The 27,752-nt window shown below is 42.2% G+C and overlaps 1 protein-coding gene across 3 annotated transcripts in view; it reads left to right on the forward strand.

Annotated features, from left to right (window-relative positions):
• The first annotated feature begins 1,358 nt into the window (after positions 1 to 1,358).
• The window catches only part of Cul1 (cullin 1), a 66,013-nt gene continuing 39,619 nt past the window's right edge, over positions 1,359 to 27,752 (forward strand). For 2 of the 3 annotated variants that reach the window (XM_087901640.1, XM_085683624.2), the window contains exons 1-2: positions 1,813 to 1,949; positions 24,168 to 24,467. In XM_087901640.1, the coding sequence (XP_087757766.1) occupies positions 24,325 to 24,467 (143 nt within the window). In that variant the 5' untranslated portion in view covers positions 1,813 to 1,949; positions 24,168 to 24,324. Of the gene's footprint in view, positions 1,494 to 1,812; positions 1,950 to 24,167; positions 24,468 to 27,752 lie in introns of those variants that run through there. The other variant, XM_085683625.2, reaches the window with a different exon arrangement.

Raw genomic sequence — 27,752 nt, forward strand, 5'->3', positions numbered from 1 at the left:
AAAGGGGACACAGTGAATGAACAAGTCCAGCCACTGAAGATGACGTAGAAAATGAAGACAGGAGCCCGTGAGACATGGGGAGTGAACTCGGCGACACTAAACACTTGTATTTAAGGTCAAGCCGGTTGGAGGAAATCCTCAAAGTTGATGCATGCAACTCTTGAGGTGGGAAATCACAGACTGAGGACAGCAGATCAGGGAATATAAAGAGGAGGTAAACTGTTACCTTTGAACACATGGGAATCCAGTTTAAAATGAAAGCCAAAACATACATGAGACAAACCTACATTTTTAATCTCCACCTTTATATGTCTACAAAAGAAGTTACTAAATAAATACATCTAAGTTTCTTTAGACTGAGTTATTGAGGGGTTGCTCAAGACAAACGAAACAGTAGCAACATAATTTGGGATACACATAAAAAAACACTTCTAAAATATTTAATAGATGGCAAAAAGCTACAGTTCAATAGAAGGGACGAAACACAGCAGCACACCATTGGGACTTTCCTTTGGAAAGGATCTGAAGCTCTGGAAGTGGGACTGGCAGATCGGCCGAGGATTTCTGCCCCGAAGTGGTACATTAGCATCTGCAGTGTTCTAGTTTGCTCAAAACAGGAAGTTACACCAAAGACATCTTTTGCCCAGATGATGGGCTAACTGAAATTCTTTCCTAGCTTGTTCCGGGAATCAGACGGACAGATCTGAACCTGGATTTTAAAACAGCCACCTCTAAGTAGGTGTGGGGGTAAACCTACCGTTCGCTAGCTGCTAGCTTTCACCTGTGGCTAGGGGTGTTACCAAATTTACAATTGAATATTACAAACACAAGACAGCTGATTTCCAACGGACGAAATTATCCTAGATGTAAAAACAATACTGTTTCATGTCTTCCCAGTTTGGAATCGCCAACTCCAACTGAATCCAAAATTGAACCTTATGGAGATTTTAATCTTTTTAATCCTTTTGGATCTAAAGAGGGAAGCCTACTTTAGAAGAAAGTATTAAAGAGGAAGATAAATACACACACACACACACACACACACACCACACGGTATGTGGGCAAGCTGGTACTTTCGGCGGGGGTATCCCGAAGGCCTACAAGTAGGAAGGGGGTCGGAGAGGCACGTTTCTCTGGAGTCTGCGCTGATTTGGGGGCCGTCGGCCCATCTGACTTTCTCATCTGGCGGTCGGGGATATTGCCTCTGGTTCACCTCCAGGACCGGTGGTGCTGCGGTCCATGTCAGCTCCTGGGAGATGCGCGCAGCCGAGGGGCAAGGGGCGTCGGAGCCCCTCTCCCACAGCTGCTTCCGGAAGTTTCTGTGGCCAGAGCCCCCAACCTCAGCTCAGCCCCCACGAGGAGTCCGAAGTGGCGGGAAGCCGAGACTTGAGAGGCCGCCCCGACGCGAGGGCGGCGGGAAAACCTGGCGGAGGATCCGGCACGTCCGGCAGTGCCCGGCTCGGCGTTCGGGAAGCAGGGGCCATGGGTCGCAGGTAGAAATGCCCGCACCAAGCTGGGCCTCGCCACGGATGGGCGGCCGGGGCCTACGGGCGGGCGGTTTCGGTGCCCCTCCCGCGCCGCCGCTGGCCAGGCGATGGCGGCGACGGTTTCTCGGCTCCCCCGCCCCGGACGCCGATGGCGGTGCGTTCCGGCCCTCCCTCCCCCACAGCTTCGCCCCGCGGTCGCCAGAGCCGGTGAAGCCGGGAGGGCGGGGAGCGGCGGAGGGACGGCGAGAGGGCGGAGGTTGCGTGGTGCAGGCGGCGGCGGCGGCGGCGGCGGGAGGAGGAGGGCCGGCAGGCGGGCAGGGGAGGAGGAGGAGGAGCGGGCGCCGTGTCGCACGCAGCTCCAGGCGGGGCAGCCCGGGCGCTGAGGGACGCGGCCAGACCTCGGCGGGCCCCGCGAGCGCTACACGCCGTCGCCCGAGCGTCGGGGGGCGCCCGGAGATGCGGGTGAGTAGCGGCTCGGGCCGCGGCGGCGGGAGGCAGCGCAGGCCTCGGCGGACCGCGGCGTCGCAGTGACTTGGGCCGCGGCGGCCGAGCCCGGGCTGCCGGCGAGGCCTGAGGCGCCGCGCCGCGCCGCGGCCAGGCGGAATGGCGGCCGGGCCAGGGAAGTCGTGGGCGGAGGACGCCGAGGGCGGAGCGGAGCCGGCAGGCCCGGCCTGAGTCACCCGGCCGGCTGGGCTCGGCCTGGGCCAGGACTCGCGGGGCCAGGCCCCGGCTACGCACTGGGAAAAAGCCGGACTCGGCGCGGCCTGTGGTGCCGGCCTCCGCACCTCACGCGCCACCCACCCCTCCCTTCCCCTCGGCCCTGCGGGTTCCTCTCGGCCGGGGCGCCTGTGAACCCGGGGACTCGTGCTCTCGGAGAACCCGGGGCTCGCATTGTTGCGACGGTGCGGGGCATGATTATTGGGTAACAGTGGTGCCCGGGGCTCCGTTCTCTCCGTGAGCTTGGCCGAGCAGGCGCGCAGGGATGCGGTGTGCTTTTCCAAACGCACGGAGCCCCGGGGCGTCCGCCAGCCCTCTAGAGTCGGGCTGGGCCCAGCGCGGTGGCCTCGGCGCGCCCCCGGGCCCGGCGGGAGCGCGCGCTCTGACCCCAAAGGTAACCGAGCGCCGGGCCAGGCGGACCGAGTTGGGGTCCCGTGGCCCGTGGCTCGAGCTCCTCTATTCTTAAGTCCCGCGTGGCCCTGAAAGCCCCCTCTTCCTGTCACCTGTGCACTGTGAGACACACGAGCTAATTCAGAAAGCAAGGAACGCACGCACACTCATTCCTTGAGCTTAATCTCCGAAGTTGAGGGAGCCAGGTCTGCCAAAAAGAAGATTCCCCTTGCCGACGAGGTCACTGTCGGTGCTTGTACAGTTAGTTCGCAGTCGTTGGGGGTCTGTGGTAAGGGCACATACTGAAACGCAGTCAAGTTGTTCAAGCGGTTTTAGTTGCTCTGTGTGTACTTGCTCTTTGCTGGAGTAGCGATAAAACAGCCTAAAGCTAAGTGTGGAATAAATGATCACTGTTTTTTAGAAAGGCGCTTACTGGGGTGACAGAAGAGGAACTAACCTTTCTACTTCAAGTTTCTAGGACCTAAACCTAGCACACTAAAGAAGCGAGTGTAGCTTAAGAAAATAAGGATATGAGGGTTTTTTTTCTGTTTGAAAGGGTTTCAAGATGCTATTTAATTTTTATTTAAAACCTGTATTTATTGCTTCCATAGTCAGTTGAAAAAGTTACATCTCATTTTAAATTCTGAGCATGCAAACACAAAACTGGCTTGTTTTATCTTCTATTATGCCCATTTTTGGAGGTTTTGGGGGAGAACTTACAAAACCTGGGAGAAAAGGCTGAAGCACTTTCTAAAAATGTTAACCTCTTCCCTTTTCCCCTCATTGGTATCTTCTTTAAAAAAAACTATTTTGCCAAAAATCCAACCAACTTTAGATGTGCTAGGATGCTTCATCAGTTTATAAAATAGGTCTTTCCTGAGCCTGGTAGGTGTGGCCCGAATTCCTGCATGCTGCGTACATTTGAGCTGATTTGGCCAGGTGTCTTTAGACACTGTAGAGTCTGTTGTTCTCAGAACTCCACCTACTTGTTGCTCTTTTTAATTTTGCCAGTGCCGGTTTATTTCCCATACATTTTGACTATGAGATCTTTGAAGACAAGGGAGTAAGTCCTTTGTTTCCCTCAAATAACATAGAACATGATCTCTGTGGTACCATGAATAAATTTTTTGAACTAATTAAATTAGTCCTAGGGTTTGACTACTCCCCCTAATTTTGGCTGCAGAAAACTTAGTCATAACTGCTGTTGAGCTGGGTAAGAGTGCAAACTTTATTATTATGTTGCATGCCTCTTTAGAATGATATTGTCATCTTTGTGTCTCTTCCTCTGCCTCCATAGCTAGTTACTATGTCCTAGGGGGAAAATGTTGAGGGTTTCTTTAGTTGTGGAAATCCAAATAGTGTGAAATAAATCTAGTTCAAGGGGTCAGTATTTATACTTTTTCTGTTATTCATTGAAACAAACTTGTTTTTTGTTGTTGTTGTGTTTTTTTTTTTAATCTCTTTGCCTTTGATGTAGAGCAGGTTAGTATTTTAGGCTGTTTCCTACTGGGAAGATAGGCCAGCCCAGCTGCACCAAAAGCTTCTGTGGGAAGATAAAGGGTATCATGCCTTCATTTCATTATGGAAAATGAAGTTAAGTGAACATGCTTTAAGTCAAGCAACGTTACTTGGTATTCTTCAGATTTAATTTGTTAGACCCCCCCCAAAAAAATTACCAATTCCTTGTAGTTTGAGCCCTACGTAAGCCCCAAACACAGTCTTTCTACCCTTAACAATGAAATAATAGGGTGAACTGTCTTTGAGTATTAGTGGTTTCGTTTTGAAATTATCTTTTAGATATCCCTGAAGAAAAAGCTGTTAACCATCTATTTTAAGGGACAGCTCTGGATTCATTTTTTAATGTGTGTAAGCATGCATGCTTCATGTGCATGCACCACAGCGCACATGTGGAAGCCAGAAGACAGACTTCAGTAGTCTGTTCTCTATCTTTTGGGCCTCAGAGACCAAACTCAATTCCTTAGTCTTGGCAGCAAGTACCTAAGGTGGTTTTAAAGTGATATCATCTAAGTTTTCTTTAATCCCTTAAACTATGTGAATTCCATGAGAATGTCATAACTTTTAAACACAAGCAGTGGGCATTGGAGAACTACCTTGTAGAACATAACATACCATTTGTGTATGACCACCAGAGTTATAAAAAGCCTGAGTTTGATGTATTTACTTTTTCCTTTGGGAAGCCTGGACAGAAGAAGGATACTCTGCTCACCGCTTTCACTCATGGTTCAGCTTGACTGCACTTCTGGTCTGTTCTGGGTGATCTCCGTGTCTCTTTCTTTCCTTCTTACCACTTGTCAGCTCAGACATCGCCATCTCAGGAAAGCTGCCATGCTGTCTAGGAGCTTTCCCTAGTCCTCGTGATGTCCTCCTGTCTGTGGTATTATCTCAGTGCTTAACCTTCTGATGACACTTGGCGGTTTCTTCCACTAAACTGACCTTTACCCAAGGACAGGGTGGGACAAATCTGACCCTAGTACCTAGCACAATGCTCACGCTAATATTCATGTCCATCCTTCCAGTTCTGCAAATCCCCGTGAAGTGTAAGTACTGACGTCTAACCCTCCTTGTAGAAAAAAGGTTCCTGGACTTCGAGTACTTTCTATCAAGGATAAGAAGATGTAATGCCCCATCCAGGTGGGCGGTTAGAGCAAGATGGGAATCCCAGAGTTTACCATTAACTTTTAATCAAGGGCTCACCCTGAAAGTCTGATGTATATGAAATAAATGAAGATTGGTAGAGACTAAAGTGAGATAAGTGTTGATGTCTGACCTTTACAACAGAATGCATCGTACATAACTATGCTTGACTCCCAGGAGTGAGTTTCTTCTTCCTGGTCCTTTGGAAAACGCTGGAGAGTACTTAGGCACTGAGGGTGTAGGCAGGGGCGGTTGTGGGACTTCAGGGCTTTTGTAAGTTGGGTGTGATGTTCTGACTCACTGGCCTTGCAGAAATGCTTAAAGCTAGTTAATAAGCTACGTTTTTTTTAAAGGCCTGTATCAGAAAATACTTTAGAAAACAGGCTGTCAATTTAACTCTGTATAAAGTATGTGCTAGTATAAGTAATTAAAGTTGTAAAATGGTGATTTTAGGTGAACTTGTGTGTTTTAAAATAGTTTTTTTAGAAAAAATTAGTAACAAAAAACTAACAATTTCAAGTCTCAGGTGGATAAACTTAAATAATACCATAATACCAAAAATATAGACTTCAAAGAAGATAGTCCAGTTACTTAGGAATTATAAAACTTCCTTATGATAAACAGAATAAATGGCAAATCACAAACAAAAAATGTTTTTACAAGCAAATTTATTTTTAGACTATCAAAGAGGGCTTGTAAACTAATGGAAAAGATTTCTTCACATGGAAAAAAAAGACAAACTAGAATAGAAAACCAAGAAGTCTTCAGCTTGACCAGCCGTGTTCCCAGAAGTGGACATCGGAGCTGTTGTCAAATAAGCCACTTCTGTTGAGAAGGTGGAGAAGTATGCCTACTTATTGATAGAGTATAAGTAAATATAATTTTAAAATATTTTTTCATGTATGGGTGTTTATGGGCATATATGTGTGTGTACCATATATATGCCCGGTGCCCAGAGAGCAGACCTGGTGACCACAGAGGCTATAAGAGAGCACTGGATCTCCTAGAACTGGTTACAAGCCACTGTGTTGTTGCTGAAAAGTGATCCTGACAGCTCAGGAAATGCTCTTAACTGCTAAGCAATCTCTTCAGCCCCAACTAAATACAGTTTTTTAAGAACAAGCTGTGTAATAGAAACTTTAGAAATGATGTAAAATTTGATATAACTAGCCTAATTTTAAGTTTTTTATTAATATAAAAAGTGGTAATAGACTAGTGACCCCCGCATGTGAATTAATGTGTATGTATGTGCACGCGCACACACCACCCCCCCCCCCCCCAGAAAAAGTTTTTCCATCTAGCTTTTGACTGTCATGGAAGTTGCTCTGTAGACCAGGCTGGCCTGGAACTCATAGAGATCTGCCTGCCTCTGCCTCTCAAGTGCTAGAATTACAGGTGTGTGCCACCACCGCCTGGCTTAATGCCTTCTTATTGTACATTCATTTTCAGTTTGGGGTTATTGTGGTTAACTATTTGAGCATGGTTAAGGTAAATTTTTGCATTTTTGTAACACTGTATTGAGTATTAAAGTGCAAAAATAATAAAAATTAATATGTAATATATAGAGTTTGGTGTGAGTGTGTATTTTTGGAAGAGAACTGCATATTAATAGTGATTATCTTTAAGAAGTGGTTCATTTTAGGTTTTTTGTGCTAATTTTTATAGTGCAAATAAACAGCTAAAAATGTAATATAGTGGATTGGTTCTTCTTTGGAATCTTTTGGGGCCAAGGTGCTGGGAATGGAACCCAGGGGAGCCTCAGACTCTGTATGCTAAGCAAGTCCTCCACCACTGAGCTTCATTCCCAGCACGGTGATATAATTTTCAAAAGCATAAATCTTAAGAAAATAGTAATAGAAGAACCACTGCCAAGGAAGATCATTTTGCTTATTCAGTGCAGAAATGACTTGGTATTTGAGTTCCCTGCCCCTCCTTTCCATGCGTTAATGAGTAGTCTGATTCTTTGGTCAGGTTCTCTGTCTTGTTCTTATTCATTCCCCTGTATCATCCTCCTTCACATGCTCCAGATCCCTTCCATTAAACTGTCTTAATCTTATGAAGCTCACCGTGTTTTGATATCTTATTGTTTATTTAAAAGAGCCTTCATAGCGGATGTTTCCGTTTTTGTTTCCCTTTTTTAAAAAAAAGTGTGTGTGTCGACACAAGTGTACATATGCATGCGGCAGCCTATGTGGAAGTCAGGACAAACTGGTAGCACTCAGTTCTTTTCTTCAACCTTGTGGGTTCTTGCGATCAAACTCAGGTCTCCAGGCCTGGAGGCAGCTGCCCTTCTCTGCTGAGCCATCGGGACAGCTAGCCGAGCTCCTTTTTCTTGGTGATAACAGAACATTCCATCCTGTTTTGCTTAGTTCATAACTCCTAATAACAGTAGCTACATTTTAAGTTGAATGTTGAAACTGTAATCCCTTCATGTATAGAAATAAGCCCAACTAAAAAGTAGGAAGAATTACTTGACATAGTTTATGCTTTGGAAAACTGAAAGTTCTGTTTTTATCTGTTATCTAAAAAATGATACTCTAAATTAGAAATAATTGTGGGGATTAAGAGAAGATAGGTACACAGAAATGTGCATAAAATGCATTAGAAACTGTCACCAGGTGTCAAGGGGGACAAATAAAATAGTTATTTGTGCCTGATAGCTTAAATTCACAACATGCAGAAAAGGTGAGAACTTAGATCTTCCTTCCTGGGAGTTGGAAAGAGGCTTGCTCTGGTCAGACTAGAAGGAAAGGTTTGGAATCGTGTCTGAGTTTGAGGTTGATAAGCCATGGAGCAGACAGACTCCTAAGTCCTAAATGGAATCCTAGGAATGGGTGCACATGCCAGGCTTACCTTTGGGAAGTGTAAGAGTGGTTTGGAAGAGAGACCGAAAGGGAGTACAGGATGGCAGACTCCTCCCATCTTAAAGATTAAAAGTCTTTAAATGCTTTACTTACAGGTTAATGTTACTGGAACACTGCTGTTCAGCACTAAGTTTATGCCAAAGACTTGCTGAATATGTGCTTTTTGACTTACTGGTTGCTGCTTCTCAGTGTTCTCCTTCTTGCAAATGCCTTACATGGAAGAAGTCCATCTTTTGCTGTCCTGGTTGAAACTAGACTAGGCACATATCACAGAAATGATACTATTCATCAGCTAATCTACTGAAATTCAACTTGAATTTGTGTGAATTTGCTTCTTATGTGATAGGGTACTTTGGGTATAATTGACTTGGCTATTTGCACTGTTTGAGAAGGGTTAGGAGGTATGGCTTTGTTGGAATAGGTATGGCCTTGGAGGAAATGCGATGCTACTGGGAGTAAGCTATGAGGTTTCAAAAGCCCACACCAGGACCAGGCTCGTGCCCTCTCTCTCTCTCTCTCTCTCTCTCTCTGGCTCTGTCTGTCTCTGGCTCTGTCTGTCTCTTGTCTGTCTGTCTGTCTGTGGATCAAGATGTAGCTCTTAGGTATTTCTCCCACACCACTCCTGCCTTCTTCCATGCTCCCTGACATAATGATATAATGATAAGTGAACTAAACCTCTAAACCTGTAAGCAAGCCCCCAGTTAAAGGCTTTATGGTGTAAGAGTTGCCTTTGTCATGGTGACTCTTCACAGCAATACAACAGTGACTAAGACAATATATGTCTACCATGTATATTGCCTGGTGTTAGAGAAGGCCAGGAGAGCGTGTCAGATTCCCTGGAACTGGAGTTAACAGCTGTTTGTGAGCCACCATATGAGTGCTGGGGACCAGACTTGAGTCCTGGAAGAGCAATAAATCCTCTTAACTGCTGAGCCATCTCTTCAGCTCCTTTTCTTTTGTTTTTAATTTATGAGATCACTTTGGCTATTCCAAAGTTGTGATTTATTTTGATCCTAATATTTATAATGAATAGACCCATTCTACTTGTTTACTGCTTTTTCAGAATTAAAAAAAAATTCTTGTGTGTGTGTGTGTGTGTGTGTCTTGTCTGCATGCACAAGGGCGTAGCACACATGTAAAGGTTAGAGGGCAACTTCAAGGAGTTGGTTTTCTCTTTCCACCATGTGGACTTGAAGATCTAACTCAGATCATCAGGCAAGTACCTTCCTCTGCTGAGACATCTCACCAGTCCCTCATATATAAAATTATAGTGCTATTAAAGCTATGGGAGAAGCCTGGCGGTGGTGGCGCACGCCTTTAATCCCAGCCCTCGGGAGGCAGAGGCAGGTGGATCTTTGTGAGTTTGAGGCCAGCCTGGTCTACAAGAGCTAGTTCCAGGACAGGCACCAAAGCTACAGAGAAACCCTGTCTCGAAAAACAAAACAAAACAAAAAAAGCAAAAACAAACAAACAAAAAAACTGGGAGAAAATCTGGATTTTGTAATTTCAGTGTTCTTTAACTAAGTGTTTTTTCGCCTGAAAACATAAGTAATGGCATGCAGAATAGGCTACTTGAAGATAAGCTTAGAAGTCTTTCCTGAGCAACACCCAATAAGTGAAGCAAATTATGTGAGACACCATGGTAGTCTGGTTGTTAGGTGTATTGGGGTCTCGGATATGGTAGGCAAATGGCTATTGAGCTGTAATTTATCTCCAGCCCTTTGGGATTTTTTTTCCTTCTGTTTTGATAAGATCTTTAGAAGTTGTCTGAGTTGGCCTTGAACTATCTCTGCAGCCTAGGTTGGCCTTAGATTTGGGAACGCTTGCCTGGCTGCCTTAGTAGCTGGAATTATAGGTCTATGTTATTAGTTCCAATCATTAGTGTTTTGTTTTGAGGCTCCGTCCACTAAACAAGAGCAGCAGCGAGGACAGTGTGGCTCTGTGCAACACCAGTTCCAGCTGGTGTGAGGATAGACGTTATGAACACCTGCATGGAGGGTGTGCTTATTAAAATGCAGACAGTAGGGTTCTTTCGTGGTTTTTAGTACTGGAGATTGAATCTAGGGCCAGACTCAGTTATTTCAGATAAGCTGCTAATGTGTCTCTTCTGCCCCTTAACACTTCTTGTAATGGCAGCCTCTGGAGAGCCTTAGGTGGGAGGGGCATTGGAGCCCAGGAGGATAGGTCAACCTGGGTTCAGATGTGAAGGCAAAAGCTAGAAACCCTAGTAACCACTCTTATATTTTGAAAAAAAGAAAGTTATGCAAGCTGTGAAGATGATTTTGTTATTGAGAAGAAAGCCACACATCTTGATTGGGAGCAGGCAGTTCAAGAAAATTCTCCAGCATGTACAAAGTGCTGGAGGCTTACCTGTTTCAAAATTGTCTTCTAAGGGGAAGTTAATATTGCAGGATGTGAGAGATCATCCCAAAAGCAAACAAAACCCAAAGCTGGTGGATGGCATTAGAGGAACCCCTAAGGTTGACCTCTAGAATACACACACATGTGCACACATGCTTGCACATGAGTGCATACACCTACACTTGCTTGCACATGAATGCATACACCTACACATGGATGGGATGGCTTTTTGTAAATTAGCATGACCATACATCCATAACAGGGATGGCAACAGGAGGTGACATTGAGCTTACTCTGAACTCTTGGGTGCTTCCAGGATTTCTATTCATGTTGAGGATATCATGAGAATGGGGCGTGCACTTAACCCCTCATTTCTTTGGGGGTCAGTACAGTAGTAAATTGTCTTCAAATCAAACAATGTAAAAAACTCTGGGACTGGTGTGAAGATCTAGAACCTCCGTTATACAGCAGGCCAATATAGGAAGATCGTGGATCAGGTCAGCCCTGGCAACCTAGTGACCTGCCTCAAAGTGAAAAGTAAGGATGCAGCCATGTGATACAGTGCTTGCCTAGTGTTCATGACCCCCACCCCCCCAAAAAAAACATGAAAGAATTAAAAGAAGTGCATGTTCTCTTCAGCTAATTTGTGTAGTGGAGTTAGGAGGAAGTATGCTAGAATGTTAGCTTAACTAAGGAGATCCCTGATGAGTTTTCAACTCAGGGCATCTGAGTTATTTTAGCAGAATAGAAGAAAGGAGAGGAGTTGTTGTTCTGTCTTTAATTGAAAACCCAGATGAGGTGATGAATAGCTGCATGCTCTCATGATGTGCCACTTTCAAACTCTTTTTATTGAGCAGGTAGTTTTTCAGGCCGTAGTGCTCACTGACCACAGGACAGAATGGTCACTGTGCACATGAAGCAGTTGGAAATTGACTGAGTGGGACTATGGGAACTATGAGTTGAAGTAGATTTCATGGCCTCAGGCATGACATACTTACTACATCTTAGCCAAAGCAGTTCTCATGCACAAGCCTCAGAGAGGGAAAGAGACAAGGGACCATTATCATACACTTTTCCTGGGAACACTTTGGTGTGTTTGGAGGGCACTACTGCCTCTGTATTGTCATATCAGAGGTATTGGTAAATTTACAGGCAGCATTTATTTACTTCATTTTGACTGGAGAACTAGTATTGTCTCCCTATAGACAACGAAAGAAGCTCAGCAGTGAAGAGCTCTCTAGTAAGTTGTGGAGTGAGGATTTCAAGTACCAAAACTCTTACGTTTGCCTCAAAATATCCTTGTAGTGTTTCTGTAGTACAACAAGCATCTGAAATGCTTAAAATCAGGAACTTTCTGAGGACCAACTCAATACTCCAAGTGGGAAATTCCACACCAAATTTCATGTGACTTGTCACTGTCAAAAAATGTTCAATGAGATTACCTTCTTTTCAGCCTCTGTTTTGTAAAGTATGTGTAGGACATAAATGAAGTTTATGATTAGATTTTAATCTATGTTTAGATTTGAATCTCATGTCCAAGATATATTATATATGCCTAAGACATTCCAAAGTCTGGATGAGAAAAAAAAATCTCTACTGGTTCTGAGCATTTGGATAAGGAATACTCCATCTGTAATACATATCTTGTTAGATCCTATGAAGTTCATTTGTTTCCTTTGTTGGTCTTTAAAAAATAGTCCCAGTTGCTATTTACTAAATTGATTTCCTGATCTATACAGGAATAATGGATTATAGCTCTTAGTTTGAACAACATGTATGCTATAGGTGGATGATGGGGAAAATACAATTCCATTTTTCCTTATTTTAAAGGAAAATGCTTAGCAACAAAATACATAAGATTACCAGTATATATTTTTGGAGAAATAAGATTCAACTAGATTATTGAGGGGAAAGTATTGCCCTGAAACTGAAAATTGGAATTTAGTTCTTAGTAGTTAAAACTAGACCTTTTGGGGGCTGATGAGATCTTAGCACAGGTAAAAGTGCCTGCAACCAAGCCTGGCCACCTGAGGTTGAATGCACGAATACCTGAAGACTGTCCTCTGACCTCTCCCCCCACGTCTCTCTCTCTCAAGCTTCCATCACCCCACAAGTAAATAAGTATAATTAAAGAAAAAAACCTAGATTTTTAAACTAGATTTTGACAGACAGGCCAGTTCTATATGACACCTTTGGAGTCTCATGTGCTTATATTTCCTGGCAAATTTTCAAGTTTTCTAAGTGCTCATGGTATCTTCTTGGAATCATAATAATTAAAGTAGAAAGGGTACAGATGTTGGCGGAGCTAAACTTCAATATGAAGTAATTTTAGTACTTTTAATGCTTTATAGATATTTAGGCTTAATAGAGATAGTCTTCTAATAATTGTTCTGGTATCAGTTCTAAGAGAACAAAAATTATTTACTAATTGCTAGTTGTTCATTCCTATGAGAAAATTCTATACTTTGATATCTGAGATTTCCTGTAGTTGAAAACATATATTTGAGAGAGTGACTGTAAATATTTATATTCTACAATCAGAATAAGAACAAGAATGATCAAAAGAAGACTGCTGGATTCATTTTTAAAAATTTGAGGATCTGGTTCCCAAGCTTAGCTAGCTTTCAGAGAGTGATGGGAGCAGGACGGAACTGTGAAGTTCAAAATGCAAATGTTTGCTCTTGACCTCCTCCAGGATTGGGGGTCATGGTCTTCCTTTCTTAACTTATACCATCAGTTTTATAGTTTATACAGCTTGTTTAAATAACTATCTCCCAAAATTTTAAATGGTTTATTTTTATGAGTACTTGTCCACGTGTGTGTGTGTCCTGTGTGCTAGGTGGCAGTGGCCAGAAGGAAGTGATGAATCCCCTAGAACTGTGGTTATAAGGTTGTGAGTCAGGGTGTGGGTGTTGAACATGGTCCTCTGCAAAGTATCTGCAGAATGTCAGTTATCACAGGATTTAGAGTGTGTATATCAGTATTGCTAGAACATCTGCATTGTGCCAGATGCTGTTGACTGTTGAAGATTGAGCTGTCAACTACGCACCAGCTCTAGCCATAGAACCATGGGCTGGTGGATCAGTGGTTTTGCTCTTGAAACCTCTTAAGAGGGTGAGATTTTCTGTTTTCAGATAGTCATTATATATACACATGTCAAATTGATGTTTCTATGGTGACCATCTCTGGCACATCTCTGAGGAATTATCTAGAGTAGGTTGGGATGGGCAGTACCATTCCTCCAGCTAGAATCCTGAACTCAATAAAAAGAAAAAAGCTACCTGAGCATAGTCTTTCATCAGCTTCTGCTTTCTGACTGTGGATGCAATGTGGCCAGCTGCCTTATACTCCTACCACTGAACCTTCCCCTTCACGATGGACTGTACCCTTAAAATGATACGAAATAAAGTTTTCCTCCCTTAAGTTCTATTGTCAGGGTATTTTATTGCAGCAATAGAAAAAGTACATTTTCCATTTTTATAATAACAGTTATAAATGTAAAACCTACTTAATAAAACATTGGTACCCAAATAGCAATGACTATTAAGAAAGCCTAATTTCAAATTAAGTAAAGAAAATAAGTATAACATTTAATATTAAATGGTATCTTTTGTTTACTGATGTTTTCTGTCTTGTTGTCTATAAGTGTGTTTCACAAGTGCAATATACAAATCAACAATGAACTTATAGTCTCCTTTTTAAGGAAAATTTTGCAAATACTACATGAATAAGTTCATTATCCTAGACTTTGTAACATGAAGGGGCCTGCTTGTTGGGGTTTATGTCCTGCCCAGTTCTCCACAGCCAGCAAGCCCCAAAGAAAATCACACAGAGATCTCCATAAGTTATAAAACTGATTGACCCAATAGCTCAGGCTACTTATTAGCTCTTGTAGCTTAAATTAACCCATTATTCGAGTATATGTTAGCCACATGGCTCAGTACCTTTCTCAGTGGGACAGCTCACATCTTGCTTCTTCAGTAGTCTGGGCAGAACTGCCGAGGGAGCTTTCTGCTTCCCAGAATACTCTTGTTCTCATTACCCCACCTCTACTTCCTGTCTGGTTAACCCGCCTATACTTCCTGCCTGACCAGTCAGCATTTATTCAAAACATGATTGACGGAATACAGACAATTCAGTTCTCCTGCATCAAGACTTGCCCTTGTTTTTAATGAATTGTAACGATTTTCTAGCATATGATTTAGAAGCTCATGGGTTTTAAGGAACATCTTCTGCCACTCTGGATTTTAGAAGGAAGAAAGCAATCATTTGCTGGGAGGGTTCTTACTATGTCCCAGCTATATTTCTACCTAGAGTGTCTTAATCTTTACCACAGTTCTGAGGATCTTGTGTTTCACTTCCCTCCTCTGCCCTGTTGAGGTGAAACTTCTTTATGTTTATGACATACAGTAAGACAGCTGTTCCTTACCTTTTTGGTAGCAGGGATGGAGCCCAGGGCCTTGACCTGAGCTCTTACTGCTGAGATACTGTACTTCTGGTCCCCTAAATGCTGTTAGATGATGAGGTCAAACTATAAATAATATCAATAACCTCACATTTATCCTTTTGTAAAAACCTTCAGGATTTCTTCCTCGCATTTCTCTTTTTTTCTTTTACTTTCCGGCATGTATACAATATGCAATATGTTATTAACTATAGGCACTATACTGTGCAGTAGCTCTCCAGAGCTTTTGCATCTAATAAAACTAAACTGAATCCCCTGAACAATGCTCCCCATGCCCTGTGTTTATTTTTTAAGGATTATTTTAACATGAATGAACACAGTTCAGACTGTCAGTATGGAACAGGGTCAGTCAGTTGAGTACTGTTGACTTCTAGGTGAATGTGCTAGTCACAAGCTAGTCACACTTAACGTTTTGCTTTGTTTAGTCCTAGGCAGCAATTGGTTTGTTTATTCAATGCCATCTGATGGTGAACTGAGTTGGGGTCATAGTGTTGAGGTTGCCAGAAGGACTTGTTTAAAGGAGTAGAAGGCAGAGACACAAACATGCTGCAGCAGATTTGTATCTGGCTGTGAATCTATGGTCACATAAATTCAGTCTGAGACATGCAGAAAGGGCGGATTATGTTTTTTGAGTAAGGTATGATTTAATTTTGGTAATTGAGGCATGATAGTTGTATCTGCCCAGTCATTTGTAAGTTAGACTTGCTTTCTAGCTTCAGAACTTAACTCATACCTCATTCTAGTGTCGTCCTGTAATGGGGAGTGGGGGAAAGCTCTCACAGCTGAGGTGTCCTGGGGATCCAGCTGTGACAGCAGGGTCAGGAAAGGCAGTGCCTGTCTATGTTAGCTACAGAGTCCGCCATCTCGTCTCACAATTGTTTTGAGTGCACTGGTTTCCTTGGTTTCCTTGCTTCCCTGTCTAGTAGAGACCCCTGCCTGCCCCATGGTGTTGGGGGTACAAAGCACTCTACCATTGCCTATTCATCTGGAGCAACATTTTTTAAGGTTCCCAATTTCCACACACTTAATGCACAGTCAGTGACTTTCAAAATAGATCTTTTCATTGATAAGTGGTCAGCCTTTTTGCTGTTGCGCTCATTACATTAACTCTTATCCTTTGGTTTGTATTTTGGGTTTTCTGTGTCCAGTGAGACAGAAGAGCCTATGTCTCAGTGGCTGTTATAAGTGCCAATCTCTCCTTTTTTATACTTTGAGGATATTTTCCAGGCTGATACCTGTACTTGTATATTTCTGCTTATTTCTTGAGGTGTGGTTTCCTTTGAGCTTGAGTTTTGTGTTTTATTCTTTTACACTCACTTATATTAACATTTATCAGGGGCAGGCATGCACATCATAGCACCCTGGAGGTCAAAGGGCAGCTTTCAGGAATCGACTCTCTCCTTTCATCATAAGAGCACAGGTGGTCAAATTCAGATCATCATGCCTACGCAAGGACCTTTACCCACTGAGCCATCTCACTGGCCAAGGTTTATAATTTTAAAAACTGTCCACCTGGGCATTTTCATTTTTGTGGTTTTTTTTGAAAGTTAACATATGTAAAATTAAGCCCTCTTATCTCCCTTCTCGAGTCATGCTCCTTCATATAACTTATTAGCCATATGTCGTTTCAGACTTCTTTACTTTTGAGGTCTTATAGCATAAAAACTTTTAAATTAAGCGTTGAATTTAGTACCTAAGAAAGTTTCACAGAAATCTGCTGATTGGTGTCTAATTGATCATTTAGCTTGTCTAGTTGTGAAATAACACACTTTTGAACTCCATGTTTGTTTACAATATGTTGTTAGGTGATTGCCTAAACAGGGAACCATTGATGGAGATCATACAGGCAGCTATGTTTTTATTGCTCTTGCAATATACATTTTCAATTTAATTTTTAAAATGTATGTGTATAGGTGTTTTGCCTGCATGTGTGTTTGTGCACCACAGTTGTGCCTGGTGCTTGATGAGGCTTGAGAGGGTGTTGGGTCCCCTGGGACTGAAGTTTTACATGGTTATGAACTACCATATGGGTTCTGGGAATGAATCTCAGGTCCTATGAAAGAAAGAACAGTCAGTACTCTTAACTACTGAACTATCTCTCCAGCCCAATTTTTGTGTTTTGATTTTGTTTTATTTTATTTTTAGACCATGGGGATGTTCAAATTTAACAGACCTGTCCATCTGAGGCTTAACATTTACTTCCCATTTAAAAGTTAATGAATGAGTAGATTCTTAACTACTGTAATCTCAGTAGTGGTGGGTATAAATGGTACTGGCAGTAACTGTCACCGGACAATGAAAATCACTACAGTTTCTTTGCTTGCCTGCCTTCCTTCCTTCCTTCCATTTCTTTCATTCTTGTTTGTTTTTTTTTTCAAATGGAGTTTCTCTATAGTTGACCGTCCTGGAACTCACTCTGTAGACCAGGCTTCAAACTCAGAGATCCGCCTGCCTTTGTGTCCTGAGTTCTGGGGTTAAAGACGTGTGTCACCACCATCACCTGACTTTTAATTCAGTTTCTTACTGAAGAAGAGTGCTGGAAAATGCTCTGGTCTATTGCTAGCATTCATGATCAGGGGATTGTCACATTTCATACTTCAGTGAAAATAAAGATGTCATTTTCTTTCATCATTCACAGTGTACCTGAATTTATCTATAAATGAGTGTGCGAGGGTGCAAGTGTGTTCATATGGAAGTCAGAGGATTGCTCTCAGGGGTCAGTTCTCTCTTTCCCGGAACTCCCGTCAGGATCAGGCTTTCACATAGCACTTTACCACTGAACTCCTTCATCAGCCTAGTGCCCCTGAGTCTACCCACAGAGCCCATGGAGGTCTCTCATTAGCCTAATGCCCCTGAGTCTACCCACAGAGCCCATGGAGGTCCCTCACTTCACCTAGCTTCCCTCCAATGCCCTTCCTCCTTTGAAGGTAGCTATTTCTTATTTTTAATTTACCTTCCTGAAAACAAATACTTAATGTCTGTTGATATTTGCTCTTTCCCATATACAGAAGGTCTCCTGCTTTGATCAGCTAATGTCTGCTGAGAAATCCTATGTGGTCAGTACCCAGAGGCTCTCCTCATTCCTTTGCATAATTGCACAGACCACCAGGTGTGGACATACCAAACTGAGGTCTTCTTGTCCTCTGTTGGTGGAATTTTTTGACCAATTACTAGTATTTTGCAGTGACCAAACTTGAATTTACAGTTTCTTGTGACTTTGGCCTATTTGTTTGTGGGAAAGATTTCTAGAAGTGGATTTCAGGGTGGAAGGGTAAATGTTTCTATATTTAGGGGGAAAAAAGCCAACTTATATCAATGAACATTTCTATGAGTTATAACTAGGTTGATTTTTTTTAAGGTTTATTTTTATTTATTTCAGATTTTGTGTATATAGGGAGAGGTATGTGCACATGTGTGTATACAGGTTGCTGCCAGATTCAGACATTGTCAGATCTGGAGTTTAAGTTACAAGTAGTTGTGAGCTGTCTGACATTTGTGTTGGGAACTCTGGTCCTCTGCAAGAGCCCCAAATATTCCTAACAGCAGAGCCCTCTCTCCATCCCCTTGAATGTTAATAATGTTATTGTCTGTCCTGGAATGGAAGGAGAAATCGTTGGAGGTTTGCAAGTACAAATCTGAGGCAGCTGTTGTCATCTTTCCTTCTTTGTGGCACTCCTACACAGTCAGGTCATTGACCATAATTCTTACTTTGAATTGTCTTTCTCATCTGGCCTTTGTTTTCCATTGCTGTTGTGGGTATTGAGCCATTCATTATCTCAGTTCTCTTGTTCAAGTTCCTATTAGGACACTGCTTGTGTCCTCCTCAGGGTAAAGTTCACAAGTTGTCAGACTAACATTTATAAACTCAGGTTAGTAGAACCCTTTTCTGCTCATAGCTACAGACTAAAGGCCTCCCTGCCTCTCAAGCTTTTTGTACACATTTGTCCCTCAACCTTGCCTGCTTTTTTTTGGGGGGGGGGAGTGTGGGGGGGGCGTTTGAGACAGGGTTTCTCTGTAGCTTTGGAGCCTGTCCTGGAACTACCTCTACTAGACCAGGCTGGCCTCGAACTGACAGAGATATGCCTGCCTCTGTCTCCCAAGTGCTGGGATTAAAGGTGTGCACCACCACTGCCTGGCTAACCTTGCCTGCTTTATCCTGTTCACTGTTCTTCTCTGTTTGTACTTCTGCTGTTGAGATATTAGTCACCCTTGCTGAAAGATAAAATCATTGTTTGAAAGCCTTCTTCTTGATCATTGTGGCCATCATTATGGTCAGACAAGACTGTTTCCCTTCTGAACTTCTGTCTCCATTGTTACCTATGTCTTAATTAGTAGGATGATAAATTATATACATCACATGACCTGTGCTTTGAAATTGTATTTTTTCTGTTTATATATTTTCCTGTTTACATAGGGCAGGGATCAACACCTCTGCTGATAGGGTAAGCTTATGTTAGAGTGTTCAGTAATCTCACTAATCTTAGTGTTAGTTTAAAAGCACATATATATGTAGAACTCAAGTCACCTTTTGGCAATGTTTTTATATCTGTGAATGAACTAAATGAAACGCATAAAAATTTAAAACTAACATGTCTAAGTGTAGTTGTTCCCCGTTCATCTTTGCCTGCCCCCCCCACCACATAGGATTTTTTTTTTTTAAGTGTATGAGTGTTTTTTTTCTATGTGTATGCTTGGTACCCAAGGATGCTAGAAGAGGGCACCGAATCCCTTGGAACTAGAGTTAAAGATGGTTGTGAGAGCCATGTGGGTGCTGAGACCCCAACTCAGGTCCTATAGATGAGTAGCCAGTGCTCTTAACTGCTGAGCCGTCTCTCTAGTCCCCTTTCCCTTTAATGGCTTTGTTTAGGTATATATATCTTAAAATACATTTGTTTAAATTTATAAATAATTTAGCTCTAGGAAAGTTAGAGTTATGCAGACATATCCAGTTCAGAATGGTTCTACAGCCTGAAAGATTTCCTGTGCTTATTTGTAGTCATTCCTGTCCTGATCTAGGCAACCACTAATCTATTTCTGTCTAGGGATGCTTCTTCAGGACATTTCACACAATACAAAAATTACTTGTGTGATGTATGGTGTTTTGTACCTAGCACCCACTTGATTGATACACTTTTAGGGTTCATCTGTGTTGTATCAGTACTTTATTTTTTTAAAAAATGTTTATGTATGGGTGTTTTGCTTGTATTTATATGTGTGTACCACATATATTCCATTGTCCCTGGAGGCCAGAAGGGGGCATTGGATCACTCGGAACAGGAATTACAGGTGATTGTGAGCTGCTGGGGAGTTGACTCACTGAGTAAATCACTTGTCACACAGACCTAAGCACCAGAATTTATACTCTTGCTCCCAAGTAAACGCTGGTGGTCCTGGGGTTCCACCTGTATTTGCAGCACTCAGAAGACAGAGCTAGACTAGCCAAATTTAAGTGAGAGGCACTGCCTGCCTCAGTGTGTATGGTGGAGAGCACTTAGGGAAGACATCCCATATCAACTCTGGCCTTCAGCCACACACATGTGCATACCACACCCACGAATGCACAATAAATGACCAAAACTAGAACTGCTAAATTCAGTCTTATTTTAATTTAGAAGCAAACTTTTGAGTGTGCCTCCTTGGGCTCTAGGCTTTATTGTTAGAAGGGACTGTGTGTAACATTTTGTCTTGCTAAGTTTTTCTTTTTGTTTTTCAGCAACAATCAACCTAACCAGTTACAGGTTTTTCTTGAAAACCCTTAAATCTTGTGTTCCTTTTACACAGCTCATCTTACTTTAACATTTCTCCGCTTTGGCTTCAGCAACAGCATCTGCTAAATGTATTTAGTCTCAGTTTATAGACATGAAGGCAGGAATGTCACATTTTGGAGTGCTTGTGAAAAAATTGAGATGAGGTTTATGGATTCTGCCTTTGAGTAGAAATGTACTTAAAAGTTTTAAGAATTTATATTTTTGGTGGTCTGTTTTCAAGGGAGTGATTCCTGAAGAATCATTTGGGTTCATGCAGTTGATGACTCTGAGACAGTCAGGTCTAGCGTAGTGGAGGCTGTTCTGCTCCTTGTGTATACAGCCTCTCCTTTTAGCCCTGTTTGTATTACTGCTGTCTTAGTTGCTCAAGACAAAAGTGAAGACTGGAAGCTGTTGTAATTCACGTAGGCTTCATGTACCAGTGGCCACAGCTGGTTCTGCCATCTCTCTGTCCTTAGTTGGTGATCTTTTCTGCCTTGGTTGCCTATCAGGAATATGTGACCTGTGCATCGTCCAGAAGTTGGAAGGAACCTGTGTGGCTGGGGCTCCTAGAGAACACTGAAGTAGTCAGGGGACCCTTCGCTGCCTTAGCTGGCATCACTTCCCTCATTGGCAACTTAATCTTCAGGCTACTTGGACCACACTCCCAAATTGTGAAGTAATGGATCTGCAAATGCTGTGTTCTCTAGAGCTTGGGGAACTTTTGTCACTGTGATGCCAGCAATGCTTGAAAACAGCTCTATTTTCTAAGTAATCTTGTTAAGATTTTGTTGAAATTAACTGAGTTTTGGAGCTCTTTCTAGCCTTCTGGTTGTGGGCTAAGATAAGGAACTTTTTACTTCTTAGTTAAAACTACCTGAGTTCTGTCTTAGGAAATCTGCTGAAATTTTCAGGTTTTTTTGATGGCTTAGTTATAAGATGGAGGATGTGTAACTGGTTAAATAGTATATTTCTGAAAAGTCAGCAGTGACAATAACCAGCCATTTATGGACACCAATATTCTGCTTTACTGCTCTAGTTTTACAGTCAGTTCATCTCCCCAGCGCTGGTGCTGTGAAGGCAAATTAAGCACATACACTTGTGCATTTGCACACACATGACCTAGACTGGCAAACTAAAGCCTCATCTTCTCCAGGCTATTGGAGCAGTCTGGTGGACAACCGCTGAGGTGTCCTGTGTGGAGAGACTGCTCAGAGGTAAGTGAATATAGGATCGGCTTTAGCTGCAAGCTGCCTGCCCTGCGTGTCCTGGTCCCTGCAAGTTTGGAGACTCAAGTGAAGTGGTGACAGAGTTTGCTCCTTGGTTGACCTTGAGTTTTATGGCCTGAATCACAAATACATTCTTAGCCCAGTTGACTTTCTGCTTTTTATTTCACAAATGCCTATAACTTAAGAAATTGTTCCGCCTACACTGTGGACTGTACCAGCTTGTAATCTGCCCTTCAGACATTTCTGCAGTGTGCTTTTGTTTAACAGTTCCATTCAGACTTAGGTTTGGATTCCTCTGCCATATTAGTTACAACATGCTGGTGTGAGGCTCTCTGGAGGATACTAAAAATGTAAGATAAGTTTGTTCTTTAAAGTTGCCCATTTATGTATGTAATGACTTGGAAATCCTTGAGAACCTCTGATTGCTTTTGAGTTTTAGATACTCAGTATGGATAACCAGAGAAAAGGGAGCAAGTGGTTAGAAATTAAGGCACAGTATACAAAAAGGGGACAGTAGGAAACACTGCATAGGGTATGTATGTGGCGAGCATATTGCTTATGCTGGGATGGAAAATGTGCTGTGTGTGCAAGTGTACAGAAGATGTCAGAGGACAGCTTGCGGGACCATGTGGTCCTGGGGATTGACCATTTACTAGGAATTAGGATGTCAGTTTCAGGCTCTGCTGCTTTGAAAAGGGATAATGGCCTGGTACAAGTGGACAGATGTATGAGAGTCCAGTTTAGAGAAATGGTGATGATCATTGGAGGAGGAAACAACAGAGAACTAATCGATGTGACGGGTCCTTGACAGCGTCAGTAGCACTCTGTATCAGAATCTTCCCGAGTCCTGAACGGTGGACACAGTGACTTCCCCATGTTCTGAGTTGGACTAGATTCAGGTGGTAGAGAATAGTTTCCTCCATTGCTGGTAGCAATCAGAAATAACTGCGTTGTTGATTCTAGTTTTGATGAATTTAAGTTCCCTGTGGGGAAATGAGGAAAGAAGTGATGGGGGAGGTATGTGTAAAGTTGATGCTAGTAAGTGGCAGCACCAGCCCAAATGCTGATTATTATCAAGTGGGGTGTTACTGTGATTCTGCCAAGATGCATAAAAGGAAGATTGAAACTGTAGGAAACATTTCTGAGTTGTTGCTTTCTTTATATTTAAAGGAGTCTTATATTGTATTGGTTATAATTCACATTTGAACACGTTTGAATGTATAAAATAAAATACTTTTAGGATAGAAATGATGGTTTGGTTTCATAAAATACTTAGTCCTATAGCTCGCATTATAAGTTAGAAATAATTGAAGTTTCAGTAGTCAAAACTTAATCTATGTGCACTAACTAGAAGGCCTTAAACAGGCCTTGTATTGTGTGGAACTTCTTCATGTTGATCAGGAGATATGGTGTGCTGAATGACTTGAGGTATCTCAGACTTCGATTTATAGAATGGCAGCCTGTGCTGTTTTACTTCATTGACATTTATTTCGTGAAGCCATTAAAAGAGCTCAATTTTTTTTAACATTTGCACTTAGAAGTACTTATTTGAAACCTCTACATTTTAATGTGCTGTGCATAAACAATTCTAAAGTATGTGTGCATTGTGAAGTACCAACTAAATACAGTATGGTATTCTATAAAGTTCTTGAGCCTTACAGATTGTTTTTGAAATAGTGTCATACACTTAGAAATAATAACCATAATATTACAATATTACCATATTAATAATACCACAGCCATTTGGTAAGCATCTACTGTCAGGCCTCCTGAATCCAAAGTACATTGTATATTTTGATAATTCTCCCGAAATTCCCTTACTAAAAGAAAGCCCTGTGTCCATTCATCTTCACTTTTTTCAATGTTAGCTTTTCTGCTAAGTGCTGAGTGAAGAATTCCTAAAACTTACAGGCAACTAGTGAGATTGCGCTACTTTTCCTACTTGTTAGCTAACTCTTCCTATTTTTTCTGGGAATTTCCCAAGCATGTTCTCTGCCATGTCTTTAGAGTTTGTCCAGTGCCGTGTTTCAGCCTTAGGTGACTTTAGAAGATAAAGAATAACAACCGTCTCTTTCTGCTTCTTTTTCTCAACCTTTTTCAAGAGCGCTAGTAGTTAAATGATTTTGGATGAAAGGTCTAAGCATATTTTATACATAGACCTATTATTTGGACACCCGCGGATTATTGGATTGGGTTGCCCTGTTACCTACCCCAGAAAGTTAGAATTGATCAGTTTTTCTTTATTTTCTTTTCAGGTTTGCCTGCAATGAGATTTGTACTCTCTACACTTAAAGAACATTCTTTCTGAGCTGCTGTGAATAAATTTGGAATGATACTGTCTATTTTCAACTAATGGAGAATTAGCTGTGTCTTTACAAGGGTTGCTGTACTGGACAACTTCAGAACACCCTCATGATGTCATCAAACAGGAGTCAGAACCCCCATGGACTGAAGCAGATTGGGCTCGACCAGATCTGGGATGACCTCAGAGCTGGGATTCAGCAAGTGTACACCAGACAAAGCATGGCGAAGTCCAGATACATGGAGCTCTACACGTATCCTCTTGCTTGAGCTACGGTTGGTGTGTCTAGAGTCGTGACTATGTAGTAGTATGTTCTTTTAATTATTAGAAATGTTACGTCGTATTTCCTTCCTTGTTTATCTGTAATAAAATCAAAAATTTGTTTTTTACCTTTCTGTTTTCAGCAGAGGTAATTTGATTAGTTAAGGTGGTGCTGACTAGTACCTGCAGATGTTTACATTTGAAACTTACCTGCCCCACCTCCCAGCCCCTGCTTTTTGTTTGTGCCTGCAGGTGTTTACAGTGCATATGTGGAGGTTAGAGGATAACTTGTTAGAGTCAGTTCTCTCCTGCCAGCACAGGCTGGGTCTGGGGATTGAACTTAAGACCTTAGGCTTGGTAGCAAACACTTCTACCTGCTGAGCCTCTTGCCAACCTTATAGTCTCCCTTTAAGTCAGCAGGTTCTACATCGATAGATTCAACAACTCCGATTGAAACTATTTGAAAAAAAGGCTCTTTATTGAATATGTAGACCTTGTTTTATCATCATTCTCTGAGCAGTATAACAACTGTTGTATAGACATTTTGTATTGTATTTTATTAGGCATTTTAAGTAATCCAGAGGTGATTTAAAGTATAATATGAGGATATAGATGAATTGTATGCAAATACATTGTCATTATTTATAATCTAATAATTGAGATTTCCCCCACCCCCTTGGGGAGATCGTATAACAGGTACCCTCTTGTATTAGTTGCTTTTCATTTTTCTGTTGCCAATGGCCAAAGCAACTTATAAAAAACATTTAGTAGGAACTTTGTTACAGTTTCAGAGGATGAGTTCATGACCTTCATGTTGGGAACATGACAGCAGGCGGAGAAGCATGGTGCTGAGGCAGTGACTGAGAGCTCACATTTTAACCACGAGTTGGAGGCAGAATGGGTTGAGGGGAAGCAAGGTATGAGCTTTTGAAACCTCAAAGCCCATTCCCAGTGACTCATCTCCAACAAGGCCACATCTTCTAATCTTTCAGAAACAGTTTCATCAACAATGGAACAAACATTGAAATATATGAGCCCGTGAGCGCCACACCTGTAAACACTGAGAGGTAACTTTAATTTTAAAATTCAGGTCCTTAGCAATAGTAACCATATTTCTAGATGTTCAATAGACTGACTAGACTATGGAAAGTTTTGTGGGCAGTATTGGCCTAAGTGGTTTAAATCATTGTGACTGCCTTCATTTCACAGGAGAGTATGGTAGTTGTGTCAGAGAGTCTGATCCAGAGAGTCCTAAAATATTTTCTATTTGCTCTTTACCAGGTAAAAACTGTTTGCCAGTTTTAAAGGCTCACATAGAACAAAAGCTTGATGATTGTGGTTCTGTCTCACAGATGCAGTACTCGGAGCACAGTAGCTGCTTTTCTGTTCTCACAGAACAGCTTAGGGGAAGAAGGGTTTAAATGTGTTCATAGTTCACAGGCCCAGATCATCACAACCAGAGAGACATGGTAGCTTATGGTAGCAGGAATGTGCAGCTACTGAAGGCAGTGTCCACAGCAAGCAGGCCATGAGTTCTTGTGTTCTACTTGCTCCTCTCTCGCTGTAGTCCAAAGATGCTGTACTGCCATGGGTGGTTCAGCACACACCCCAGGTTAATCCTCTTTCTGAATTCCCTTTCACACACCCAGAGGTATTCCTTACAGGTGATCCTGAACCCCCAGCAACTCCACAATTGAGATAACATCACAAAAAACTTCATTGGTCTTTGGTCCATAATGTGTGTGAAGGACTATGCTGTCTCTTGCAAAGATTATGAGATTATAAAAGGCATAGTTCCTACTGTTACAGCACTCAGACCCAGTTAAATTTGTATTTTTTATAAAGATTTATTTTTATTTACTGTGTTTGCGTGTCTTACCTGCATGTATGTCATGTGTACCACACCCATCCTGGGTGCCTGAGGAGACCCAAAGAAGACATCGGATCTCCTGGAACTGGAGTTATGAATGATTGTGAACCACGCACTCTCAGTGCGTGCTGAGAACTGAACCCAGAGCCTTTCCAATGCCACCAGTGTTCTATACAACTAAGCCATCTTTCAGCCTGTAACTTGTAGTCAGTCAGTCAGTCTGTCTGTCTGTCTCTCTCGCTCTCTTCCCCCTCTCTTTTTCTTGGTTTTTCAAGACAGGGTTTCTCTGAAACTTTGGAGCCTGTCCTGTCCTGGAACTAGCTCTTATAGACCAGGCTGGCCTCAAACTCACCTGCCTCTGCCTCCCAAGTGCTGGGATTAAAATTGAAATTAGAACTCACCAGCCAGACTTGGTGACTCAAGTCTGTAATCCCACCAGGATTGTAGAGTCAGGATGGTCAGGAGTTCAAGGCCATCCTCAACATAGCAAGTTCAAGGCCAGCTTCAGCTACGTGAGCCCTTCTAAAAATGAATGAGTGAATGCATGAATGAATGAAGCTCAGCTAACTGAGCAGATTGGTACTGATCCAGGACTTTTAAAGTTGCTCATTTAATGTAAGTTTAAATCTTTAGTAATATCAGTCTTTCTCAAAACAGGTTATATAACAGTTCAAATATTTTAATTTTAAAATACTAAAACATTAACATAGATAAATGAAACTATGTATCTAAACTAAATTGAATGTATATGCATAGTATCCATGTGTTTTTATATTTAGATATATTTTTACTGTAGAACTTTAAAAAAATAGCAGCTTTGAGGAGCTGGAGAGATAGATGCCTCAGACTTAAGAGCACATCCCTTGTAGAGAACCTGAGTTCCCAGCACCCAACCAGCTTCTCTGTAACCAGCTTCAGAGACTTGGACTCTTCTTGTCTTCTCAGGCAATCCCACTCACGTACACATACACTTAGACAGAGGCATATACATAATTAAAAATAAGTTAAAAAAATAAAAACAATTTTGGGCTGTCAGGGTGGTTTAGTTAATAAGGGCCCTTGCTACCAAGCCCCACACTGAGTTCAGTCCCTGGATTCTACATGGTAGAAGTTAAGAACCAACTCCTGCAAGTTGCCCTCTGACCTCTACAGGCACACTGGGGCATATGTGCCACCCCACCCCCTAAAATAAGCATAAAATAATTGGTTAGCATATGGGACTGCCAGGTGGGGTGATGTGCATACTTTTAATCACAGCACTCAGTAGGCAGAGGCAGACTGACCTCTCTGAGTTCAAGGCCAGCCTGGTTTACCTACCAGTTCCAAGCCAGTCAGGGCCATACGATGAGACCCTGCCTCAAAAAATAAAATTAAATAAAAGCTTGGAGCTAGAGAGATAGATGGCTT

Source organism: Myodes glareolus, chromosome 25 (genome assembly GCF_982192425.1).
Source record: "Myodes glareolus chromosome 25, mMyoGla1.1, whole genome shotgun sequence".
In the NCBI taxonomy this organism is placed as follows: domain Eukaryota; kingdom Metazoa; phylum Chordata; class Mammalia; order Rodentia; family Cricetidae; genus Myodes; species Myodes glareolus.